Below are 18802 nucleotides of genomic sequence, written 5' to 3' on the forward strand. Positions count from 1 at the left end.
CAAGCTAGACATGAGATCAGCCCATTTACTGTAAGTGATGTCAGGCATGGGTATGAAATATGGCTAAATCAGAAGAATATTAACATTTAGCTGGTGTTTTAGTTACCAGTGAATTAATTTGTGAAAGAAACTGCTGACCAGAACAATGCAAGCAATTGTTGCACATGAGGCTTCTGAAAATTGCCTTCCAAATGAAACTGTTACAAGTAGTAAAAATAAATATATAGCTAAAAATGCACAGGAAAACATCAATACAGGCTATAAGACGAGACTGTTTTTTCAGTTTTGGTGGATTTTTTTTCAGAAAAGATGAAGCCATTTTCAAAACAATAAAAAGGTGGAATTATAGGGACAATATATGATAAAACCAGCCATTTTCCAAAACCAAATCACTCATGGTGCTACTGGTAAATAAGTCAAAATAGAAATTGTTTGGCAAGCAAAAGGATAGAGGTATGATGATGCAACAGGATTGCTTTAGTTTCTTAAGGCAATTTCAAACTAGTCTACCTGTTCTTTAGGATCTGATACTTGGAACAGAAAGTTTTTGCTGCTGGGCTGTGTGTGACAGAATCTTAGCTCCCCCATTTGAGATGCATCTGTTAGATTTTGGAAGATAGTGAGTACATGGAAAAGCCTCATCTCAAAATGACATCAGGAGAAAACGTCTCTCTTTTCAGTAAAATTGTGTTCATTTTTCTGAGCCTTCCTTCCCTTCTCATTTTCACCTTTCTATTCTATTCTCTTCTCTTCTCTGTTTTCTCTGAGCCAAATTTTTAATTTGTCTGTGAGTAGCAAAAAAATTATTACTTCCTACAAAAGCTGGTTCACAGAAAATCCTTGTTTTGGAAACTATTTCTGTGACAGCAACATCTCTCTTTTCCTTCTTTCTATTTTGAAGGCCCAAAAGAAGAATTGATGCCACAAGTTTATCCCAAAAGCTAAGCTACCATATAACTTATCAGTAAATCACATCAGCGTCCTACACTTCCATCAAATAGAGAATTAGTCCCAGGTAAGGGATAATTAAGCATTACTGTTAATGATAGTGACTGGATCCTCTTTTCTTCATCAGAATTGTATCACAGTTATATTAAAGCAAATTTTTAGGTAGAAAACCTATCTTCAATGGGACATGTATCCTTTAACTTCAGGGCAGCATTAGATCCATTAATCTGCAGTCATGATGATGTTGGTTGATTTTTTTCATGAGCTAATGTACTGTTAATAAGGTGTCAATTACTGATGCAAGCAAACAGGGCAAAGAATAACATTTCTAATTGCTGTAGTTATCACCTAAGTGCAATTATCTACTACTGCTGAAATAAATCACTTCAGGATTAAAACCTGTCTTTACGACATACCCATTTATCTTTAATATTATTATTACCATAGCTGCTTTTCGAGTACCTCATTCTTTCCTTTTTTTTCCTTTTTTTTCCTTTTTTTCCCCTTTTTTAACTTTTTTTTCCCCTTTCCTTTCCTTTCCTTTCCTTTCCTTTCCTTTCCTTTCCTTTCCTTTCCTTTCCTTTCCTTTCCTTTCCTTTCCTTTCCTTTCCTTTCCTTTCCTTTCCTTTCCTTTCCTTTCCTTTCCTTTCCTTTCCTTTCCTTTCCTTTCCTTTCCTTTCCTTTCCTTTCCTTTCCTTTCCTTTCCTTTCCTTTCCTTTCCTTTCCTTTCCTTTCCTTTCCTTTCCTTTCCTTTCCTTTCCTTTCCTTTCCTTTCCTTTCCTTTTCCTTTTCCTTTTCCTTTTCCTTTTCCTTTTCCTTTTCCTTTTCCTTTTCCTTTTCCTTTTCCTTTTCCTTTTCCTTTTCCTTTTCCTTTTCCTTTTCCTTTTCCCTTTTCCTTTTCCTTTTCCTTTTCCTTTTCCTTTTCCTTCTCCTTCTCCTTCTCCTTCCCCTTCCCCTTCCCCTTCCCCTTCCCCTTCCCCTTCCCCTTCCCCTTCCCCTTCCCCTTCCCCTTCCCCTTCCCCTTCCCCTTCCCCTTCCCCTTCCCCTTCCCCTTCCCCTTCCCCTTCCCTTCCCTTCCCTTCCCTTCCCTTCCCTTCCCTTCCCTTCCCTTCCCTTCCCTTCCCTTCCCTTCCCTTCCCTTCCCTTCCCTTCCCTTCCCTTCCCTTCCCTTCCCTTCCCTTCCCTTCCCTTCCCTTCCCTTCCCTTCCCTTCCCTTCCCTTCCCTTCCCTTCCCTTCCCTTCCCTTCCCTTCCCTTCCCTTCCCTTCCCTTCCCTTCCCTTCCCTTCCCTTCCCTTCCCTTCCCTTCCCCCCTTTCCCCTCATAAGGGGACAGAGAGCAGTCAATTTGCACTAAACTATGAGTATTGTTTTCCATAGATCTTAAATAAACTATTAAAGTCTCCATTCACTTTCCCTACTTTTGTTTCACTCTACCCTGAAGTGTTCCTCCTGGTGAAACATAATGAGTTGTCTATATACCCCTTTTTTTTTTTTTTAATTTTAAACTAATTGAACTACAACTTTGCTTTTTCTGCCATCTAGTTGTGCTTAGTAAGTTCATACTATCATGAAATCTAAGGTAATAACACCAATTTTAATAGGGGAACTTTCAAGAGTCTCCTACTTTAAAAGCCTTCTGAGAACAGACACAAGAACAGATCACTGAGAAACCTCTTCCTCCAAACACGGAGAAGTTTGGATTAAAATTCAGTTTGCTTGCCAACAAAGCAATTCTGAAGACTGCTAACAAGAAAAAAAAAAGCCCAGGCAGATTTTGTGGATGCACATGATTTGTCATTCACAACATGGTACCAGAGAAAGGTGCATTGGTGGAGTTCATTATCCTCTTCCGACCCAGGCTGTGTTGACAGAGGTCTCCCAATTAGCCTGAAGCAGAGTTAACAAGGTAGCATTCAAGGAGGCAAAGTGTTTCTGGCTGTATGGTGTAAAGGGCTGCTTATTCCTTTCCTCTAATTGCAATAGAGCATCCTCCCTCTCCGGACCACTTCACCGGCATCTGCAACCGTCCCTCCATGCCCATGATGTAAACTCCAGCCACTCACTGATGGCAGCAGCTCATCTTTGAGATCACATTTCCCACTGACTTTGAGTCGGTATCTAATGCCCATGGAAAAGCAAAACCTTCCCAGAATCCATCTGCATCTTTCAAAAACATACTCTTGTCACAAGCATCAGCTCCTGACAGATACTTAACAGAACCAGTCCTTTCTTTCATGCTTCCCCCACATTTTCAGCTTTGCTGCTGCTTTCATTGAGCATATTCTGAGCACACAAAATTTTGCAAGGCTAAGAAGGAGCCTAATTCTTTTATTCCTTCTGCTATAAGCTGGGTCTACCTGTGTTACATGTGAATGAACAGTGTGGGGAACTAGCAGTGAAAAAAATTTATTTCACAGAGTGGGTAAAGTATGTCTGAAGAGATGAAAGATGTTCTTTATTTTTTCTATGCCTCTCTATCTTTTCATGTCTTGGAAACTTTTCTGTGGAAAATTTTTTACCTTTTCAAGTGGTCTGTGTCCTTTTTGACATGATGTCTTTTCGGCTGTCTTTCCAGCTCTACTCGCTTCCCAAAATAACCACATTGTCACACAAAAGAAAGTGAAACAAAGATATCAGGCACTGATCTAAGATGTCCAGATGAATAACAGTTTTGGGGAAATCAAGGTTAGAGGCAGTATGAACAAACAGGCATCAATGTTCATATTGCAAAAGTTTTTTCCATCAGTGTTGATTCCTGTAGCTGACATGCTTCAGGGCCACTTGATAAGAATTCTCAAGGCCAGCTTATGGCTGCATATGCCTCTTATCCAGCCTGGTGATGTTCTTGGCCTTGACCATTCTTTCAGCACTTTGGTGGAGCCTTCTGCACAAATCAGTCTCCCTGAAAAGTAAAGCAGTATGAACGTGAAGTTTAAATATTTTTAACCTTCCATTTCTAAATTATATGGTGGTGATGTGAGAAGATCTGGTAACACGAGTCCAAGTATTTCAATAATAAAGGGCAAATACAGGAAAATCCAGAGAATCTCAGAGGTTTCCCTGACAGTTTACCTTTCTGTTATAATAGTTTCACCTTCAAAATGGCAAAGTCATTATGTATGTTTGGTGAAAGTAAACACAAGGCATTATACATATACTTTCTCTTAAGCTCTTCAGGAATCGAATTTGGTTCTGATTGATTTTGCAAAAACATGTAGTACCATCTTAAAAAAACCAGATGATCAGGGTGGTCTCTAAAAGTTGCTGATATGGCATATAAAAGTTGTAACACTGCCTACAAAACAACCTTCAGGACAGAAAGTAGGAGAATTTAATCAAGTAAAATGATGGGGGGGAAAACTAAGTTGTTGACACAGACTTTGGCTGAGAAGATCCTGAGTTGCAGGTTGCCAGAGCTCAGATGGCTGTAACACAGAACACACTTGGTTGTCTTTCTCCAATGCCATCACCCTTGCCATCTTACTGGCACCTGTTGGAAAGTCTCCAGGACCTCCTGGAGGCTTGCCCTGCTGCAGTGTGAATATTTTTACATAACCTAAAGCAACTTGGAAGGGTAAATACGCTTGACAGAAGTTTGTTCAGAGTGAATGACTTGAAGCCGCAAGGCTAAAAATTTAAGATAATTTACTTTTGTTTGTCATGTTGACAAAATGAAAGGAAGCTGAACAATAGAGATTGCATCTTCTTGGAGAAGTACTGAAGCCTCCAGTTCTGATAGTTGCTGAAATGAAATATTTAAAGGGCTAGAAACAATTAAGCTGTGTACAAGAACTATTGAATATCATCAAAAGAAGAACCGTCATGAACAGTCTATTCTGTGAGTTAAATGAATTCTAGGAGTGATATACTGTCCAAAGAGATGTGTCACTCCTCCATAAAATTATTATTCTTTTAAATAATTGAAAAGTGAAGTCAATCACCTGGCACCAGAGCAGAACATAATAGCAGTTATTTAAGAGGGTGAAACAACTCCCATTGAATCTCTGGTACTTCTCTCTTTTGATGTAAGCAACCAAATCATTGTAAGAGCAGATCTCAGCAACTGTGGATTAAGGAACTATTGAAATGTCACAATGATCTCCTGAGGTCAGTTGCTTATGATTTAATGATGATTAATAATACTGAAAAGAGATTCTTTGAAACTGAATCTGACCTTTCTTAGTCATAAATACGGGAAAAATTTTGAAGGACGACAGTCCATGAACTTGTTCTTGACTGCATGTTGTTCTTGTCAGGATAAACAGCTATGCCTTGGTTAATATGATAGCAAGCTTTCAGGCATACTGATGGAGTGATGGATTTTTTTCCCTTTGTGGGGTGGTGATGGGGTGAAAAGAAAGGAAAAAATCAAGAAGAAATTGAATTCAAGACTGACTGGCGCAACTTTCTCTGTGAAATTTGGGGAAAAGATGTAAAAACATGATTTTGGATCACTTAAAAATGATGTATTAATTTTTTTTTTTTACTTGCAAGATATTTGAAACATTTTTGCTTCCAATGATTGTAGTGAAATTTAGCTGAGAATATGTTCCCTAATATTCAGTTTAACACCACCACCCCAAACCCCAGTGCAACCTGAGGCTATTTTCTCATCCTATTGTTTTTTACCTTGAAGAGGAAGAAATGTGATCAGAGTCAAATAGGAGCCAGAATCGAGAAGATTTCAGATCATTCAGGGCTATGGCTTGGAGGCTCTGCAAAGCTTGACTTCTTTCACTGTATCGCTGCATCCTCTGACATAATCTGCCCGCCAAAAAAAATTAACCTTTAGGTCAATCTCACAGACTTGCACAGCGGAATTGGCAGCAGAATCTACTTGGCAGCAAGAGTTCTCACAGAGAACTGTGTTTGTTACTCAGTTGGGTCCTTCACAGGTTATTTCTTTATTTATATTGATGGGATGTGCAACTATACAAATGTGACATTTTAAATTAACACATAGTGATTTTTTTAGTAATTTTTTTAGATAAGAACTAAGGGACTCGTGGGTACTTTTCTTGCTGTGTTAGTGAGAGGCATAAATGAGGCCGTGCACACCTTACAGCAGTACCCCGGCAGGGTGGAACCTAAAACAGGATTAAAAAAGACACTCACAGGAGGAAGACATCAAGGAAATAGCACCATGACCAGAGAGGTTGTTTTGCAATGCAAATATAAAAATGTATCAGTTTCAATGGGGAAAAATAAATTACTGATGTGATAATTATATTAACCATCTATTGTTGTTGTTAGGCTTTTAATTTGCCTTGTAATCTACAGCTATTATATTAATGAGATGAATAAAAATTGGTTGTATTATGCATTAGTGAACAATCTAATTTTAACTAGCATGGGTGGGCTTTTGTTTTCTAGATGGTTTATTCTTATGATTCGGACTGGTTGAAGATTTGTTGGACATCAATTGGAATATGCCATTCTCTAACAAAGAGGAAATTAAAAATTGGCATAAGAATTAATATGACCACTGAGTTCTAGACTGATAAAGACTTTCAGAAGCTATTTTAGCAGTAGAGATCAGGTGATGCCTCATTAACTACTGCAGAATTCGGAAGAAATATGGTAGCATAATCACTTTAAAATTCCCATGCTAATTAAAATATTACTTCCTTTTGCACTCTGTTTCTTTCAGAAGTAGCACACCCCCCACTAGAACTACTGCAGCTTTTAAAACAATGTGTCCTTTTCAATTGTTCATATTTTCCACTGAGAGGCTCCCCATTTTTTACATTCTGTTGGTCTGCTCAGCTTCTTCAGAGCTTATGCAAAGCAGGATACTACAGTGCCTGGACCTCCAGTTACTACAGTCAACTGCACATCTGAAGAGATCTGTTTGTGATAGAACCAGTCATATTTTTTCTATTGTTAAAATGCAATGATTGTTAAAAATCACAGGTTTGTCAGTATTATGATTCTATTTTTGTGTACATTAGGTCTCTATTTTTGTGTGCTGTACAACTCTGGCTGAATGATGCCACTTAACTCACTGACAAAGCATCAGATCAGAAGTTTAGGTGTTCCCAAATAACACTGAAACAGTGAACAGGTAATATTTTGTAGGACATTTTTTAAATTAAATGCAAAAAATTCACATGCATATGTGTATATATATTAATTTCTAGATGGCTATCCTAAAGAGGAAATGATTTACAGATGGAGGAAAAATTCAGTGGAAGCTGCTGACCAGAAATCTTGGAGACTCTATCAGTTTGACTTTATGGGTCTCAGAAATACTTCAGAAATTGTGAAAACCTCTGCAGGTAAGAATGATACAAATGTGCTTTTTCTGGAACTCAAATTATTTAAAATATTTATTATCCTTTTTTTGCTTTCATTCAAGTGCAAATTGATTTTAATATGTTCTAATGTTCATTTTAGAAGCTGTAAAGGTCAGACCTCAACAATATTGAATTTATCTTGATTTTTGATAATCTCTACTCTTCTAGTGACTTCACAAACTGAGGAATAAATGTTTGCTTGATATGGCTATTTGTTGTAGACTTGAAGTTACTGTATGATTATCATTCCTCATTCATTAGGCCACTCCTGTGTTGAATCTGTCTTCACCATAAATTAAAGAGAAAAATTTTGAGCACAATGGTGGGTTAGTGAAATTAGACACTTTTCTGTACTTAATCATTCAGAAAATGGTTTAATATTTTTCTTAATATTTTAAAGACATTCTTAGTTGATAAATGCCTTTGCTAGTGACTTTACCAATTGATTGCAATTAAAATCTAATGATGCCTATTCTATTTCTTCAGAAATTTTGCTGTTTCTTATAATAGCACAGTAATATAAAGGAGAAAAAAGATTTTTAAATGGAATACATGATTTGAACTGGATAAATTGTGATCACACCATGTCTAAACTTTATACATGACTGCAGTAAGCTCCATGATTGCCATGATTTGATAAGTCTTCCCACAGCTGCTGAGGGAATCTGCGAGAAGCAACTTTCTGCTTAACAGGTGGTGAATTTTGGAAAAAATCTAATTTTTTTCCAAAAAGTAGTCAAAGCTGAGCTATTATTTTCAAAAAAAGTAATGATAAAAGAAATTATAAATCTGTGGAACTACTGCTGTTTAGTCCTGGCCCACTCACTAACATCAGCAATGAATTCTTAGAACTGGATAGGAATTTTTGTAATGAAAAGTCACTAAATTCTTAGTGAATGTGTTGACCTGGTGGTTTAGCAGAAAAAAATGTTGCAAAGAGCACACATGTGAAAGTTCTCTTTTGCTATGGATACAAAGCCTTTTAATTTGCAAGTTACTCAGGAATGCAAATTTCCCATAAATTGAATCAGGTACAAAATAGTAAATCATTGAAGTATCTGTGTGTGGTTTTACCCCAGCTGGCAGCTCACCCATGCAGCTGCTCGCTCACTTTCCCTGCTGCTATGAGGGAAAGAACTGGAAGAATAAAAGTGAGAAAACTCATGGGTTAAGATTAAGGTAATTTAATAGGGAAAGAAAAAGCTGTGCCCCCAGGCAAAGCAAATCAAGAAATTAATTCACTGCTTCCCATGGGCAGGCAGGTATTCACCCTTCTCCAAGAAAGCAGGGATGTTGGAACTTCAAGGTCCCTTCCAATCCAAGCCATTCTATGTTTCCATGGAAAAGAATTGCACAGTTAATATTAATATTCACAGTGTCTTGATAAACAAAACTATTTAACTCTGCCAAGACAAAACCATATTTATAGAGGTCTTATTTAAATAAGTGGATGCATAATATGGAGCGAAGAAAAACCCATTTCCTATGTTTATTTTAGCATGTGCCCAGTTCTCATTAAGGCGAGTGAGTTGGCACAATATTTCTGTATAATTGTACTTGCTGTTTCTACTCGCTCATGTTTGTGAGTGCAAAATCCAGCAGCAGTGTTGAACTCAAATTACTGGAACCACATGATAACCACATGATATTTCTATTCTCCTGGAGGCACCACAGTGACAGAAAATTGACAAACTAAAGCTTATTCAAATACTGAACCCCCCCACCCCCCACCCCAAAAAAACAACAACCAACCAACCAAGAAACAAAACAAAAAAAAACCCTGTCAGAAGATTGTGGAAGCTAGCTTGGAAGAAACAATGTAAAATGTATCTATCTGTCAGATGGTCATCTGGAGTTATTATTAGGTTAGAAAAATGAGTTGTGCATTTCACCAAATATCCAAGATAGGTGTCAGCAAGCATATGAGAGACGTGAGGAATAAACCCCTCAGTCTGCACATGGACCTGAGTTTTCAGAAAATAGACTATATTTTGTTACTCTGTAGTTTAAGGTAATTTCAAAGGCCAGATTTACTGAATGTTAACAATATTTACTGCCAATAGCAAACCAGGGCCAGGACTTAAGAAAAAGCAACTACGTTGGAAAACTTGGAGTATGCCCCATGTTGTGGTGTAAGGAGTCCCAAAATAGAGGGAAGGGGGCAGAACACAGTGCAATATGTCTGTGACAAAAGTCTGTAAGTACCTGGTTTGTCTAAATATATGTGAACAAATAGGATAAAAGGGTATCTGTACTCTGGGGCATGCCTGTTTACTAAAGTAAAGCCCTTGCCAAGAAGTTTGAGAATTAGGAAACCCACAAAACTGCTGTTTCCTACTGTTTGGACAATCTGTGATAAAGGGAGGTGGCAGCTGCTTCTTGCAGGTGTTACCTCTCCTTTACAGCCGTGCCACGGGGAGCTGCAGGTGATCAAAAATAGGTGCCAAGGTCTGACATGGAAGATCTGCGAGTCAAGCTACCTGGAGAGGGAGACTGCCCTGAGGCTGCCCCCAGGACACTGTGGGTGTAGGACTCACTCTGAATTTATGCTGCCTCTCAGAGAGAGCAGTTCCTGTCCTGTGCTCTGGTCTGTCTGGGGCCCCTCTGAGCCCTCTGGAAGCCCAGCAGCCACCACCCCTTTGCAGGCTCAGGGCAGAAAGGAAGAGCAGCATTGTTCAGAGTGCTGCACAGGGGATCATTCCTATTAAGTAGGTGGAGTTAGGAGAAGGGAAGCAGGCTGGATACCACCAGCAGCTTTCTGAAAAAAAGGTACTAAACATCATCTCTTCCTCCCAAGGGAAGTTATGGAAACTACTGCTACAGAGAGAGTTTAAAAGCAGACTAGGGATAGCATGAGAAGATCTACTGCAGAGAACAGTCCTGCACTAACAAGAGATGGATTCAAAACCCTAACTTCTTTTTTGCTTACACCTTCCTGCTTGTTTATGACATATTGCTTCTCCCTAAGTTACATCTATATAATGTGAGAGCTGCTGCAGTGCTACCTTCCTATGTCCAGCTTGGGGATCTCTTTTTAGCTCCTCTTCAGCCATGTTCTGGGTGTAATCAAGAGATGTCACACTGACCACACAGCAACTTGCTGCTGTTCTTCATTTGCATTTAGTCCTTTCTTGGTAGTCATTTTCATGACAGAATTATTAGATTTAAGACTTGGAAGAATTCTGCTTTTTGATGTTTTTTCAGTCTTTCCAAACCTTTTTCAGACATTTAAATAACCTTTATGTTAATCCATGACCATTTCAGAGGTACATGATTAAGAAGCCAGCTGTCACAGAGCTCACTTCAGAAATCTAAGCAATATGAAAAATGTCATATTTTGCACTGAACCAGCAGTGGCTTAAATTATTGACAGTGTTGTACTTTGCTCTTTTTTTACAATAATCTGTCAGCCAAAAAAAAAGTCTTAATTGCCACCTGGAAGAAGTGTATGTCTTTCTCCTCAGGGTATTATTTTTTTTTTATTTCATGCTAAGATAGAAACACAAAAAGAAATACCTACTGCAAATGATGACTGCATGCAATAATCAGCAGAAGTCACTGTGCTGGTGGTATGGTCATGAACATTGATCTGGAACCCTAAGAAAGTTCTCACTGTCAGGTGATATCAAATTAATTCACAAATGCTGAAAAATTCCCCTGTTGCCATCTGGTAAGGTACTTGGATTCTGTAACAAGAGCACTTCTCATGCTACAATGTCAAATAAGGCTGGCAAAGATAATTAAAGTGGAGGGAGTACTAAAGCCACCTGTGAAAAGAGAGGACAAACTGCATGGATAGGAAAAATGCGCAGATTTTAAAACTGCAAGTCAGCCAATGGAAGGGTGACCAGGACAACAGGAGAGAGAAGAATGTCCTCTTTAAAAAAAGCACTCTGTGTGTTTACTCTGTGTGGTAAACTTCAGGTTTCTGAGTCCTAGAAATTCCAAATGCACTTGAGGGATGTGATGGGCTGGGCCATAGAAGGGGAATAAAAACTAAGACCGAGAAAAACCCACAACAAAATTACGGAGGATTCCACAATTAAAGCTCATGGAGTGAATTGTAGTGTTGCTTGCACTTTTCTGTCTTCCTCAGAAAGTCTATTCTTTTATAATCACTTATTTTTTTCACACTGTTAGATAAACACAAAGACCCTCCAGCTCTTGAATCTTATTTTCATTTACTTAAAAGCTTCTTTGCACCATACAAGTTTTGTTTTTTCTTTCTCAGATGTCTTTAACCTGAGGGATTTTTTGCATGTCAGAGGGTCTTAGCATAATTTTTCTGCATTTCAGAGGGCCTTAGCATAAATAAGTTCAAGATAATTCATCAGAAATATAAAATACCAATAAAAGCACCCTATTAAAAATTATAGCTGATTATTGCAAATTAAAAATATAGAACCAGACAGAAAGCTTAATTTCATAGATTCTGAATTATCCCAAGCATCAATACTCAAACTCAATAAATAGCCATAACAACTGCCATAAGAAGGAATACCTTTGTTCACATACCATGGATAGGTGATGATTAGTGGAGTCTGCCTGTCATACAACTTGTAAATCATGCTTTATATTTTGAAATTGCTGTTTCATAAAGTACTTCAGCTTAAACGATGCTCTCAGCCCTGTATCCCAGGGCTGCAAATCAAGGTTGATATCTGTTGTCACAGATTTAGATAAAGCTCTTTTGGGCCATACTAGTAGCAATACAGATTAAAGTACATTTAAAGTGCATTCTCTTGCAGAGGGCTCAGTAAATTACAAGTACAAAGCTACTACAGAACAAAACAAAGCAAACTTTTCTTTCAAGAAAATGCAAATATCTACATACATATATACATCTATGTATACATATATATATATATGGCTACTTGCAGAGGAGGGAAGGGACACACATGTTTTTATAGGAATGCTAAATTTCTCTAGGAGAGTCCCCATCAAGTCAAATGTGTTCTTGCAGCACAGAGCACCACCTGTATCCTGGGCTCTGTCAAAGACCACTGTGTTGAATGAGGGGATTCTGCCCTTCTGTTCCACTCTAGTGAGACCCCACATGGAATATTGGGTCCAGCACTGGGGCCCTCAGCATAATAAGGACATGGACCTGTTGGAATGAGTCCTGAGGAGGGTCATCAACATGATCAGAGGGCTGGAGCTTCTCTCCTGTAAGGGCAGGCTGAGAGGGTTCAGCCTGGAGAAGAGGAGTCTCCAGGGAGACCCTCTAGCAGCCATGCAGTGCCTAAAGGGAGAGGTGGAGAGGGACTTCTTACAAAGGCTTGAAGTGCTGTCACTTTAAGGCCTTTGTAACAACAACAACAAGGAGAGATGGCTTCAAACTGAAAAACAGTAAGTTTAGATTAGATATTAGGAGGAAATTCTTTACTGGAAAGATACTGGAACAGATTTTCCAGAGAAGCTGTGTGTCCCACCCCTGGAAGTTTTCAAGGTCAGACAAATGAGCAGTCTGACTGAATGGGCTTTGAGCAATCTGGTCTGGTGGAAGATGTCCATATCCATGGTACAAGACATGACATTAGATGATCTTTAAGGTCCCTTGCACCCCAAACTATTCTTTGATTCTGATTCTGTGGGTGAACCTGAGACTGACGTTAGTTGATGCTCCTTGGCTTTGTCAAAATCCCATACACTCCCAGAGATTTATCCAGAGGAAATGGTGCTCATGACTTTCTCTTCTATTAGGTGTGCAAATAACAGCTGACTTGAGAAAGCATTTCAAAATGGTCACCTTTGCTTGCTCTTTACTGCCACATGTTCCCAGATGCCTACTTAGCTGTAGGCACAGAAGCACCCACACAAGGTGAGCCAGATTGACCAGTGCCAGTCCAGGGCAGCATCCCATAGGTCTGTGTTGACAGGGCAAGACCAGCACCCATCCCAACCATCAGACCCAAAAGGAAAGGCCAATGCCAGCAGCAGGCAGCTGAACCCCTTAGCTGGAGGAAGAGGTTGCAAGAGGGGTGGCAAAGAAGGGTGGTCAGAGGCTTATCAAAGCAACTGGAGCTTGTTGGTGCCCTTATGGTCTTGACAGTGAGTGGAAAAAATGCACAAAATGCCACAGTGACTGAATGCAATTGCATCCATACTTACTTCTTTTTAATGATCTGATTCAGTCACATCCTCATGGGCCAGATAACTCATCTGAAGATATATATTTAATATATATCTATAAAACCTATGGGTTTTAAATTCATCAACATTTTTAATGTGCCACTGAGTCCCGATGAAACAGCAGAGGGCTCTTGTCATCTCTGCTCTCCCCTGGACAAATGTGAATGTGAGGATTTTTTTTTCCTCAAATGCTCAATTCATTGGGATCAAGAAGACACTACACTTACTGTATTTCACAGACTGTCTTTAACCAGATGCCATCCTGAAGCAGACAGGTGGAGACCCGGAAGAATACAATGCACTATTTTAAAATAGTGTCTGTTTTCACTTATGTGGCATTGCAGGACCTTTGCCTCTTTCACCATTGTTCTGGTTTCAGACAGGACAGGGTTAATTTTTTGCAGTGGCCAGGAGGGGTATGGCCAGGATGTGGACGCTATTCTATACCACTTTCATTGGGAGTGGAGGGAAAGGGACTCCAAAACCACTGTAAAACCCAGAATGTTCATACAGTTGAAGATTACTTTGCGTGTGGCATCAAATATACACCTGGATTTGAGCTGACTCTTTCATTCTTTGGCTGCTTTCAGAGAACAGAATAATACCTCCACAGAAATCCTGGAATGAGGGAATATTGCAGGACTTACTTTCTGACAGTAAATACCAACAGAAAATTAGCCTGGTTATAAGAAGATTTAGCAATAATCTTTTTGTTGACAGAGTTTTTATCTCTGATACAGTATTTGGAATAAACCAAATCCCTTTTAAGTAGAGAAATCAACAGTATTGACTTCTAAAAGATATTAGTTCACATGTCAAACAGCAATTGATCAGTGTGAATATTTTGAAGACTTTGAAGTTTTTCTAAGAGAGTTTCCATTTTTATTTTTAACACTAATTCATATAATAGTCTGATAATTTTGCCATTAGCTACTCAAATTAGAAATGTAATAAATAAATAAACATACCATTACTTATAATACTTCTAGTCTGTTAAAGCATTTTCCTATGTTGCTTGCAAGTTTAATAGACATTAATGGGAATAAAAACATTTATTTGCCCTGACAATCCAGTACTTGCCCATCTTGTTACAAAACTCTCTCATGAAGCTCATAGTAAGACATCTTCTGAAGAGAGTGATTTATGACTGCAGCAATAGCCTACTGAAGTTAATGGAACTCTTTCCTGGTGCTGGCCTGGGATCAGATCCTGAAATGTAGATGCCTGAGACTGTATATTTAATGTGAGTAATTCTTTAGTCACTAGAAACTAGAGAAAGCGCAGCTTAATAATGTGAGTGGGATAAGTATAAAATGCTCTAAGAATCCCTTCCCTCTTCACAAATAGTGCAGGAGATAACAAGAATAAGAGGAGTAGAGAGAATATTACTCCTCTCCATACTTTTAAATTGAGTAGAACTGCATATATAACTGGTTTCATTCTTGTGCTTTGCCTTACAGAGACAAATTCAATGTCCTTTGTATTGGTCCTTACTGCAGCAAATGGTGAGAGATAAGAAGTAATAAGAAGCAATTTTACTTAGTAGTAAAGACAAAAGTAGGACAAAAAAATAGACAGTAGAAGACTTGGGAGCAAGTCTTCACCTGCATTTTTTCTGAAGGGGAAATTTCAATAGGAAGCAATTTTTCCCTAAAAAGACATCCATTTGTCCTTGTTAAAGTACCTCAAGTTGTGCTTTTTAAAAGACTTCCATACCATATGAAAAAAACACACAGTCTTTTTCTATTATGTTTTCCTTCAGCTGATGTTTTTATCTGATAGTTCCCTATTTTGTGTTTTGTATGTGTCTGACTTTAAGGTTCCTTAATTAGCGTTCCCATTCCCTCATCGAGTGACAATGCTATATTTATTTGTTCCTTCTCTCTGTACATGGAGTCCTGATCTCATGCTCCATTTCTGCTGGACCTACATAAATTTCCATTCTAGCATAGCTCACCAGGACAGGTAGACAACAAGGTTGACTCTGTTCTCCAGAAACAATAAGCCAGACCTTGGGATTTTAGCCTGAGCTCCGCTCTGAGCTTGAAAGATGATTGGGTATTTAATAGCAGTATGAAGCACTAAGTAAACCCATTAGAGAATTTAGCACAAAGGCTAGCCAAGTCACTCACTGGAGACATAGGGACTTTGGTCTCACTGTCCTGGTGCTTTTACCAGAGATCACAAGGTAAAAAACAAAAGGCTGGAATTGCTTCCATGTTTTGCTAGGAAAGATTTTGGTTCCTTACTTCTAAAGAGAGGAGTTGTGAATTCAACGTAGCAAGAGAGGTCTTCCTGATAGCAGTCACTTCTCATCTGCATTTTTCCTGTCTAGCCTAGATGACACTGAGGTAAGCTGATAGCTTTTAGGAATTCATTCTGAGATTTCTAGCTCCCTCACTTGCAGCTCTCTGCAGTCATAGCAAGGTTTGTTTTGTGAGGACAATTGCGTGGCCAGACATTGCCAAGTAAGAAGCCACACTGCCATTTGTAAGATACCTGGACCTTTTGCAAGTAAAACCCTTGATCTGCTGAACTATGTTTATAAAGGCAGTAATGGGCTGTCATGGTGGATAAAGCAGTAGGGAGAGAGATTTCCAGGGAAAAGACACCACAACTGCAGTCAGAATGGCTTTACAAGTGTCTCTAATATGCAAAATACAAAACAGAATTGGATCCATTGGTTGGCTTCTAATTAGATGCACAATGTAGACAGAATATTTTGACTCAAATGGTGATACATGTCTTGACCTGCACTGCAGATTGATGATACAATTTCTGTTATTAATATCACTGTGATGGGGGTGGAAATATTACATAAGAACCTGTTTGCATTTATTCCGCTGAGAACAGCCTTCTATACTTACTGTTCCAGCACCTCTGGCTTTGATTCCTACTTCTCTGTCATTGCACTGCTGTATTGGTGATTTATGGTTGGCTAAATCAAAAGCTTTATATTAATGCAGACTGTGAAGGTTTGGCCTTTGGCCAGGGTTGCATAGTCACTAAAATGTTATCTAAAAGTCTTTCAGAAGCAGAAATTGTACTTAATTTAAAACCACAGTATTGCAGAGGATATTTTGCATTTTATGCACTAGTGAATCTAAAATCTTAATGAAAATTTTAAGACACACAGAGTATAGAAGAGCTATTCACATCCTGCAGAAAGGTGCTAAGTGTCTTTTTAGATTTTAATTTCCCATAAACTAACAAAAATTGCAACACAGACTAGTTACATGCTAGCAAGATCTCTCTAAATGTAGCCTTTACTCCACATCAGGGTCATGTTTCCAGATTTCTTTCATGGGGTTGTGGAAGCGCTTTCCTGTAGGATCCTTTTCTGCAGCTAATATTCACAACATTCAGGTCTTGTTCCTTTTAACAGCTCCATTTCAGTCAACACCTTCTGCTTCGGAGTTACACAGGCAAGAGCCAAAATCTCTTCTATGATTAGTTGCCTGATGCTGGATTTACCCACTCTCTTCTGAAGCCAATATTCATCTTACCTTTATCTGCCAGAAAGTCTGACACATATGAGCTATGCTGTCAGATAGCTAAGGAAATGGCACTGTACAAGAACAAGCCTTCAGAAAGTTTCCAAACCTTCCAGCAAATACAGCTAAAGTGGTGATATGAGACAACCTGAGAGCATTCCAGAAATGTAAGTAAGCCTGCCCTGACAAGGGCTGCCACAGCATCGCCTAGAAACCCAGAGGTTTGGCACCCCTTGGCACTTGCATAGGGTTATTTGGCAGTGACAAAACCCTCACCTGGCAGCAATCACGATGCATTGCAGTGTTTACAAAATAGTTTTGGCAGAAGACACCAAAATTTGCTCATTACATCAAAAAAAATTAATCATAGTCAGCTTGAGACAAACTGAAGGTGTGGATCAGAGGTCCATTGCAGGGAAATGTATAATCCCAAGAGTACAGGAAGGTGGCATTAGGACAAGGATCTCAAAATACTCAAGTGATTAGTACTAAGATCTTCCAATGTCCTTATGCTTCTGGAAAGATAAATGCTCTTGAATACGCTGCCTTCTTGAATGAGCCTTGTAAGTGAATCTGTTTAGTGTTTTAGACATTGTTCTATAAAACAGGGATGAACTATAATAGTAGGCAATATCCTTATAGAAGATAATTCTGCATGATAATGGGGTATTTCCTTGCCAAGCTTTCTTTCAAAACCTTTTGGTCTTCCTCAGAAATTACAATCTTGTCTTTATCCTCAGTGGAGAGGAAGATTAAAATTTTTCATTCTGACATGACCCCTAAAGACTGATGTTTAAAAGCCTACATTTAGCTATTCTGAACATCTGTAGGTTGCTCCCCAATTTCAAGACATTTAGAACACATGATTTTTCTTTAACAGAAACAATCCACAGCTACTCCTCTTCAAGTTGTTTTAAACGTCTGCAGCTGCAGTAGGTTCACTTTAGGTTGTACAAATCTTTCAAGTATGTCTTGGACCTGGGGACACCCTGCTCCAGCTTCCCCTCCCCACCCCCAAACAAAACAGGGCATGGTGTTTTATCAAAGGAGGACAGTTTATTTTTAGACAAGTATAATATACAGATTTTCATCTGGGAAGTACAGAACCACCACCCACATTCTAATTCAAGTCAGTATCACAGTTAATTGCAAACCTCTTATAGGAAGGAGCAGTTAGAGTGAAAAAAAATCTGAAGTTCTTTCTGCTCTTCATATCCATAGCTTCAGGCATGTCCTTTGCATGCTATAAACAGAATGCCAAATTATTCCTTCAGTAATATTGATTCAAAACAAAAATTGTCTTAGAGTAATGAAGTACAAGTATCATAGGATTGCAAAGCAGTCTAAAGAGAAATAAGAATGTGCACCTAATTCACTCTTCACTGCATGCAGATTGCTATGAAGCACATAGAGATCTCAAAGGTTAAAGAATTTAAATTCTCATGCACCTTTGTACAGTAGTTGGACACTTGACAAAATGACGCAGATCTTTAAGCAAAGATGAAGCAAAGCATGCAGATCATAATTTTAGCACGCATCTTGGTCTGCTTGGACTTGAATTTTTCTCTGTCTAGTTAATTTTTTAATAGGGATACATTCCAGAAAGAAAAAACCCAAACTGTAAAATATATGTCTGTTAATATAGAACATTGATTAAAATGTCTGGTTAGTGATACCAATTTACACACTCCCATTCCAAACTCTCTATTTCACCCTTGTTCTTCTGTTCCTTCACTGAGAGGGAACATGTCTGTTTGCTTTTCTAAATGCTTCATTCAAAAGGAAGAAAATGTGGCAAATGTTGTCTGTGTTAACACAATAGATAAAGAGAGAACCACATTCAAATGTGAAAAAATCTTGTTGCAGCTTTCTCTTATTTAAATAGAGCGAGTTATTTCTAAGGACACATCTTGAGCATTCTGTCTGAAAAAG

At 38.6% G+C, this 18802-nt stretch overlaps 1 protein-coding gene across 1 annotated transcript in view; it reads left to right on the forward strand.

Moving 5' to 3' along the window:
• Window positions 1-18802, forward strand: part of GABRG3 (gamma-aminobutyric acid type A receptor subunit gamma3) — a gene marked incomplete at both ends in the record, with an annotated part of 288540 nt that overhangs the window by 232940 nt on the left and 36798 nt on the right. The window contains one exon of the mRNA XM_084201189.1: window positions 7089-7226. Within this exon, the coding sequence (XP_084057315.1) occupies window positions 7089-7226 (138 nt within the window). The remainder of the gene's footprint in view (window positions 1-7088; window positions 7227-18802) is intronic.

This window comes from Fringilla coelebs (assembly GCF_963513975.1).
Source record: "Fringilla coelebs genome assembly, chromosome: 2".
NCBI classification, from domain to species: Eukaryota; Metazoa; Chordata; class Aves; order Passeriformes; family Fringillidae; genus Fringilla; species Fringilla coelebs.